Source organism: Hippocampus comes, unplaced genomic scaffold (genome assembly GCF_001891065.2).
Source record: "Hippocampus comes isolate QL1 unplaced genomic scaffold, H_comes_QL1_v1.1 scaffold257, whole genome shotgun sequence".
Taxonomy (NCBI): Eukaryota; Metazoa; Chordata; class Actinopteri; order Syngnathiformes; family Syngnathidae; genus Hippocampus; species Hippocampus comes.
In genome coordinates this window covers 460,774-468,926 of record NW_017804972.1, presented here as the reverse complement: position 1 = coordinate 468,926, position 8,153 = coordinate 460,774, and the positions used below count along the sequence as shown (strand labels likewise).

General features: G+C 42.8%; 1 protein-coding gene across 2 annotated transcripts in view; it reads right to left on the bottom strand.

Moving 5' to 3' along the window:
* Positions 1 to 8,153, bottom strand: part of LOC109529128 (junction plakoglobin-like) — a 146,032-nt gene that overhangs the window by 42,388 nt on the left and 95,491 nt on the right. The window contains exon 3 of one of the 2 annotated variants that reach the window (XM_019892322.1): positions 2,453 to 2,665. The exons of the other annotated variant lie outside the window; for it this stretch is intronic. Coding sequence (XP_019747881.1) covers positions 2,453 to 2,665 — 213 coding nt within the window. The remainder of the gene's footprint in view (positions 1 to 2,452; positions 2,666 to 8,153) is intronic. 2 annotated transcript variants of the gene reach the window in all.

Below are 8,153 nucleotides of genomic sequence, written 5' to 3'. Positions count from 1 at the left end.
TATATATATATATATAAATTTTAAAAAATGGAAAAAAGTTTGAAAGGCAGAAAAGCATGCACTGACTTTCAGGGTAGGTTAACCATACTGTAGATTTAAGAAACAGTGAGAGAAAATGCTTGGTGCAGACTGGCAATTTTGTTTTGAGAACTATTCAATTTATTAATCTCATCACACTTAATCTGCTCTCATACTGGGTATGTTTGTGTGTGTGTGTGTGTGTGTGTGTGTGTGTGTGTGTGTGTGTGTGTCACATCAAAATGGAACTCAGGGGAGTCACTTGAGTTTATGACGAATCGAAACTTCAGCATAAAGCAGGCTTAACAGACCTGAAAATGAACACGGCCGCTGTAAGGTATGCGGATCAATTGCCTTCAGTGCATGCTTGTTCAGGTGTGAAGCTCCAATCGTTCCAAAGTAGTGATGCAAAGGGCATCGTAGCTGACACAATCAACAAGTTGACAACAAGTTTTCTATTTGTGGTTTGTCTCACCTTGGCCACACTGTGCCATCACATGCAGCAAGTTTCATAAATATTGTTAGCTTTAAGCAAGTCTGTGACTGTTACTTAATGAATAGGACGATTTTTTTGACGGGGTGGGGGGGTGCAAAGATAAATTGTGCTTAAAAAAGTATTTAATAAAATCAACTCAAGAGGATGGAAAAAGGCAATAGGCGGCTTCTTTTTTATAAAATATGGAATGCTACTGGATGTGACTGCTTTTAGCCTTCGTTGGCTTTAGCACATCAGTGAAGGAAAAAGAAATGATGTAAGGCATTAACTTTGAAGCCTCAACCTACCTTGATTTTTTCCATGGATTGAACCCACATAAAATGTGGTATGTTGCCTTTGTTTGACCAAAAACAACAAAACGACTTGTCACAAAATTTGAAAATTTTATGATTAACAGTAAGCATAATTTACAATACGCACCAAAATTGAGCAGATACGATTTTTTTTTCACTCATTGCCTTCTGTTAAATCTGTGACACAATGATGGAATCACCCATCCATCCATTTTCTGATCCGCTTATCCTCTCAACGGTTGCGGGGCGTGCTGGAGCCGATCCCAGCCATCTTTGGGCAGTAGGTGGGTTACACCCTGAACTGGTTGCCAGCCAATCGCATGGCACACATAGGCGAACAACCCTTCGCGCTCACAGTCACACCTAGGGACAATATAGAGTGTTCCATTAACCTGCCACGCATGTTTTTGGAATGTGGGAGGAAACAGGAGTCCCCGAAGAAAACCCACGCAGGCACAGGGAGGGCATGCAAATTCAATACAGGAGTGCCAGAGCTCGAATTGTACCCTGCACATTTGCACTGTGAGGCCAACGCGCTAATCAGTCGACCACCGGACCACCTGATGGAGTCATAATAAGGATAATGAAAGACATATCCAAATGGAAACAAAAAAAAAAATCCCCACTCCCCGCAATAATGTTTTGGTCGATGGCAACCAGGTACAGTATGGCAGTCACCTAGGGAATTTAATTGAGTGAAACGGTAGGAAAGAAATAAGTGGACTACTGATGTTTCAGTAATTTGCTCTAGATAAAAGGCAACAAGCTCCAACGTCCATGTTGAGGGACCACCACTCCATACATCCTGACCCAGAACAGGCCACTGATCATGCAATGATTAAAAACCCGTAATATTGAATGTAGGAAATTCAACGATAGGGGTGTTCACACAGCACACATTTGCATCGGTGCTGCACCGATGTATTTTGTTGAGATATATCTTACACCGGTGTAAATTTTGTGGAGCGTTCACACGTATAAAGCTGCTTATGAAAGAGAAGCGTGGTAACCCCGGTGCTGCCCCACTTGCGTTCACATGGCGGTTTCTGCAGCCGTGCAATACAATAGTCATAATTTGAAAATAAAACATGCGCATGCGTAAAGTGTACTTCCTTTTCCCCGCCTTGTTTGTGACATATCGAAAAACCATGTTTTATACTTCTCCAGACAAATCAATGCTGTGGTCTATCAGACACCGTAAAAGGATGAGAGAGAGAAATGAAAGAAGTGCAAAATACCCAGGATGCAAGTTATGCAATACCCGGATGTAATCAACTCTTCTGATGCGTAGCGAATCTACCCCTATAGTGTTCACATGTCCCATTTTATATCGCTGCTGCCCCGCAAACTAGAATTTACTCCGGAGTACATTTTTAAACCCCGTCCTGAGCAGGGTTAAGTTTGCTCCGGTTTAAGCTGTTTTCAGGGGCTACACTGGTATAACTTTGTACGTGTGAACGCTCTACGGGGGCAGCCCCGGTGCTACACCGGAGCAAAAGTTGCCGTGTGGGCACCCCTTATGGCTTTTGGAAATGTTGCGGCTCACAGCTGGCATGTAATTCAACTCAAAACGCCAACCGCGCATGCCTCCTAACAGATGAAAAATGGATGGATGGAGACTAAACTGAGGGACAATAGGGCTCACCTGTGGGGCTTTCTTGTTCACCGACTGCTCCTGTTCCAGCGCTGGTTGTTGCAGGTGTAGTAGTTATACTGCCTGTATACTTTTTACTGCCACTGCACCCAGTAGTGCTGTCATCATCACGCACTGTGGTGGCTGCTGATTGGATGCCAGAATCTGAAGCATAGTAGGTCTGCTGCCACTCAGCCACTTTTACCACACTGTCCGCCTCATTCACTGCACAAAAAAAACAAAAAAAAAACCACGATAAATTCTTTGCTCATCACCATGCATGCCAGCACCTGCTCTTTCCATTCCAGCAGTTTTATTAGCCTCTTTTTCTCAGAGTCTGCACGACCTTTTGTTGCTCATCTTTTCATTTTTCTGCCTCAAACGATCTGAACACTCTCCAACAAACAATAAAACTCAGCTCGAATACTCAAAAATCGTTTTTTAAAAAGTCACTGGAGGATACAAGACATTATCACGGTTTTTAGCCTGTCATGAACCTCTTGGGATGCAGTCTGAGTGGTCACTAGTTGAGCTGCTTGAGAGGGGGAGAGCGCATTGCCTTAATTGAATTGGTAAATTTGAACAGAAAGGCACACATCGTGTCGCAGCAGCCAATAGACATTGAGAATGTACTGACTACGGCACACACATGGCATTCTGTGCAAGTATCCTGGAGTAACTGAAAGACAAAATGATTATTGCGGTCTGTGGACACCAGGAACTGGACAACACTGCCAGTGTCCAATGCCGGGAAAAAGGAGCAAGCTTAGAAAATGGGGAGCAAGGAAGTTGGCGTATGTGGTAGAGTGATTCGTGCCTGCATGTCATTGTCGATCAGGCATGATGGCATAAGGAAGTTACTACCAAGGACGTGTTTCCAGCTGCTGAACTGTGAGCCAAACTTTTAACAGAACCCTTCTGTCATGATCCTGTTCTTTTGTGTCTCCAACAGGTGGCAGACTAGAGCCATCCCCTCAGTGTGCACACCTGCCGCCAATCATTAGCCATGTTTTTAAGGACTGACAAACTGCCTGAAGTTTTTCGGATTATTTTGACCTTGTTGCTGCTCTTGCTCAAGTGATTGTTTTCTAGACCTCTTGCTCTCATCACAGTCAATTTTGTTCCTTTGGTATCCTGGTTTTGCCAGTACAGTCTTTGTTTAGTCATTTGACTTTGTTTTTGTTTGTTACGTGTGAATTTGATTCGTGAGATTTCATTGGTTTTCCCGTACTAATTATTTCCTTGCCTTTTGCTAGCAGCTTTTGTTAATGTATAGTTTTTCTTGGTTCGTTTGACCAGCATTGTCTGTCTTTCCATGCATATTTGTTTTTGTTACAGTGAAACTCCTCTAGAACGAAACCTACATGGGCGAAAATACCCCCTTATGTGAAAAAATCTTCATGCATTAACACAATTCCCATTCTCCTGCTCCCCATACGACGAAAACCCCCCTGTTGCGTTATACGAAATCATTTTCTCTGCTCCAGCCTCGCGAAGACATTCACTACAACGAAGTCTAATCCAACAGCGACCTCTACTGCTTTGTTCGGAAACGGCAGCAGGAACCACCACACTGGTTTACATAGTGAACAATGTTTATTTCGGTCACAGCTGCGAGTTTCCTGGACTCAACATACTCATAGCTGCTCTGCCATTGGCTGATCGAGCATCATCCTGGCCTCCGATTGGCCAAGAGGGACCTCACTGTCTATGTGTGTGTAGATACTGAAGATAGATCCGTAGCATCCGATTAGCTGCTAATGCTAAATTGCTCATGGATCGACGGACATTCAAATAAACAAACGTTTCCTCGAATGCTTTACTTGTTATCATGCTAAAAACAGCCACGGGACGCTTCGTAGTCCTCGATGGCCATAGTTAGCTCTCGAAGGCTAAAAACCTTACGCTAACCGGAGCGCTAATGAAGCGCTCATCGAGGACTACGAAGCGTCCCGTGGCTGGCTTAAAAGTTCATTGCATGCCAGGAAGTATTTGTTAATGTTAGATTCAGACGAGGATGGACGTTGCATTGCTAAAATGGCTACCAAACGAAACTTGGATATCAAGCAGCAAGACAAGAAGAGCTCTGATGCTGGAAGAGAGGGTAAAAGTGATCAAAATGAAAGACGGAGCAAGCAAAATAAAAGACATTATCCAAGAAATTGATGAAAGTGAAAGTGAATGTTGATTGTAAATTTCGCAATTTCTTTCCCTTTTTTTCTTTCTACACTGACAATATGAAGTGTCACATAAGTGTGTGCTCATACTTATGCACTATTCTTGGAATAAAAATAGAGTACACATACGTTTGTGTGTGCGTGTCCACATATGTTTGTGGGTGTGGGTGTGTGTGTGCTTACATCTGAGATCAAATTTGCTACAGTGAAAAACCCCCTGTTGTGAAAAATTTCTTGCCGCAAACATGATTTCGTTGTAGAGGAGTTTCACTGTATTAAGCATGTTTGTTATGGAGTTTTGTTTGGTGTCTACGTTTCTGGGATCCTAAAACATTATTCGGTTTGTTTTGAACCCAGACACATTCATATCCCGCGATTAAGGTCATTTGACGCATTTGGAGCAAGCAACGTTTCTTCTTCTGTCTCAACATAGCATTATTCCCCAAGCGCTAGCATGTAATGGAATGTATTATGTCAATATATAACTGTATCACATTGTACAGTTTGTATTGTTTTTTTGTTGTTGTTTGTTTTGCTTTGCTTTATTCTGCTGTCTGCAGACAGGTCAGATTACAAGTGAGATTTTTTTTTTTCTCAGTTGGTTTACCTGGACAAATAAAGGTTAAATAAATGAAATTTCATTCAAGTGCACTGCCACTTGAATGGAACATTTTTCAATGCACTTGCCAGGGCAGCAGAAGTCTATCCTGCAGCACATACACGATGAATTGGTTGATCGACGACGCGCTGCACTCAGTGCAGTATAAAATGACCTTCACTATGTCACCTTGGATATTGGAGTCCATATTAGACTCCAGTTAGCGGTGACCAAAACGATGTCAATCGTCATTGAAACTGGATGAATGAACACCCACAATTATCATTAAACACATGACTGCAATACAGGAAGTAATGTCAGGAATATAATTAAGTATAGACACATCAATTAAGGGTCCTCTCGATAGGAGATGTAGTACAGTACTACTTCTCATGGCCTTAGATATGAAATCAGAAGTGGTGGAATAATATTTTCTTACTTATACGAACTGGCAGGCAATTGTGCAATGTAACAAAGTAATGTGAAATACTTTGAGAGCTCAGAGAATAACATTTGATGCTTGATCTTCTGAAATAGGCCACAGAGAACAACCTTAAAATCTTAAAACATACCGTGAGTACTGAAAGACATTTTATTAATTTCCAATGTACTTTTACAGTTTCAAAATTATTACTTCTACACCAGGGGTCCCCAACCTTTTTTGCATCACGGACCGGTTTATGTCAGACAATATTTTCAGGGACCAGCATTTAAGGTGTGGCGGAAATAATACAACAAAATAATATGGTATGAGCTGCATGAAAACTGTGGTGTTTTCGAAATATAATAATAAACACAAGGAGCGTCTAATCTGGCCGCAACACTCTGATCGCTATGGTAATGTTTAATGCCTTCAAAATACGATACAATGCAAATTCAAAGTGCATGAAAATGACCACTCACCACAGCTCCGAGCTTGATTTTCTGCAACCAGACGGTCCCATCTCGGGGTAATAGGAGACAATGACACCTCAAGTGTGTGTTTTGCGTCAAGTCTACTTCGTAATTTTGTTTTAGTCGCCGTTGCTGCAGAAAAGCCCCGCCTCACACAGATAGCATGTCGGAAATAGCAACAGTGCTACTATGGCGATCTCAGAATATTCAGCCATAACTTTAATCCAGTTGTCTCGAACGTACTTTTAAGAATTAAGGCAAGTTCTTTCTGTGCGGCCCGGTACCAAATGCCCTGCGGACCGGTACCGGTCCGCGGACCGGCGGTTGGGGACCCCTGTTCTACACAACAAATTAATAGATTACTAGTTTTCAAATCAGTCAAGTCAATTACAATAGTTTGTTCAATTATTGTTCAAGTGAGTGTAAACAGGGTGACAAAATGATTGCAAAATCTCAACGTTATTTTTTACACATGACAATTTGACATTTCGGTACAGATTTTAGCAAGTTGAGACACACGATTTGCTTTCGCGGGCCACATAAAAATGACCTGGCGGGCCGTATCTGGGCCCCGGGCCTTGAGTTTGACGCCCGTGATTGGTTTAATGTCAAACAATATTTTCAGGGACCGGCCTTGAAAGGCCGGATAAATACAACAAAATAATATGATATGCCCCGCGACCCGAGTGAGGATCAAGCGGTTCGGAAAATGAATGAATGAATGAATAATATGATAAGACCGGCAAGAAAACTGTGGTATTTTCGATACATAACAATAAACATGAATCACGACACGAGGAACGTCCTATCTGACTGCAACACTCTCTGGTCGCTATGGACGACTCACCAATGCCGCATATTATGCAGGCTGCGCTTGGTGCATGGGAATCTCCCGTTGTGATCAATCCATATTTTAAATGGTACTCCTGACACTGTCTATTAAATGTAGCCTTCTTTTTCTTGAAAGTCGTAGGCTCCTCCTCTGTCTCCTGGCTAGGACTTTCCCCCTTCCCAAAGACTTTCCAAATACCTTTGTTTTTTAGCGGTAACCTATCACGTGACTGAGAAGCGTGCCTTCACCTGCGTCAAGAGTGACATATTGTAGACCGATGTAACACAGTTACAAAATAAAACAATTTTACAAAATAAAACATCTTTCAGATTCCGAAATGAATAAAACGGAAGTAATGTAAATTATGTATTCTTTCTGTGCGGCCCGGTACCAAATGGCCCACGGACTGGTACCGGTCCGCGGCCCAGGGTTTGGGAACCTCTGATCTAAGGTGTACCCGGCAGCATCTGTCCCAGAGGGGAAAGAAGGGTCCCCACCGCCTGCTCTTTTTGTCGAAAACATTGTATCCATAGTGATGAAAGTCCAGCTGACTAATTCCATGATTTGGTTTGCTTTTTCGGAAAAAAATAATACGGAGGCTATATCAGGACAGAGGACAGCACATTAGACAAAGTCAGCAAAGCAGAGGAGTAAAGGGGGTGGGGGGTGAGCAAAAAGCATCTGCCTTCGCCGAGAGGCAGAGCAAGAAAAAATGGAAAAGAACACCAGCCATCATGCTGCAAAAAAAAAAAAAAAATCAAAGAACTGACTACTTTCTGAGAACTCTGGCGTCCCTGATGCTTCATCCCCGCCTGCCTCTGTTTACTTGTCACTCTGCTATGTCATTGCCCCATTTTGCCCAGGTGCATAGATGACGTTGCAGCAGCAGGATTAACACACACGCTAAACGACCACATTCACACGCACAACTCTTGGTGGTCCATCAGATTCAAGATTGACGAGCCTGTAGAAATGAGTCGTGCCGTATGTGACGATGAAGGCACTTGTGGTGGACCTATTCGTTCATAGTGGTGTCTTCGTTACCATCAGTCTCTCTGTTTCTGGGTGCAATTCTCCTCCGAGATCCCATTTTGGCATACTGAATGCCATTGTGAGTGCTTCACTGCTGCTGACTCCAGGTCGTTAAGTTTGTTTTTGTGTGTGTGTGTGTGTGTGTGTGTGTGTGTGTGTGTGTGTGTGTGTGTGTGTGGG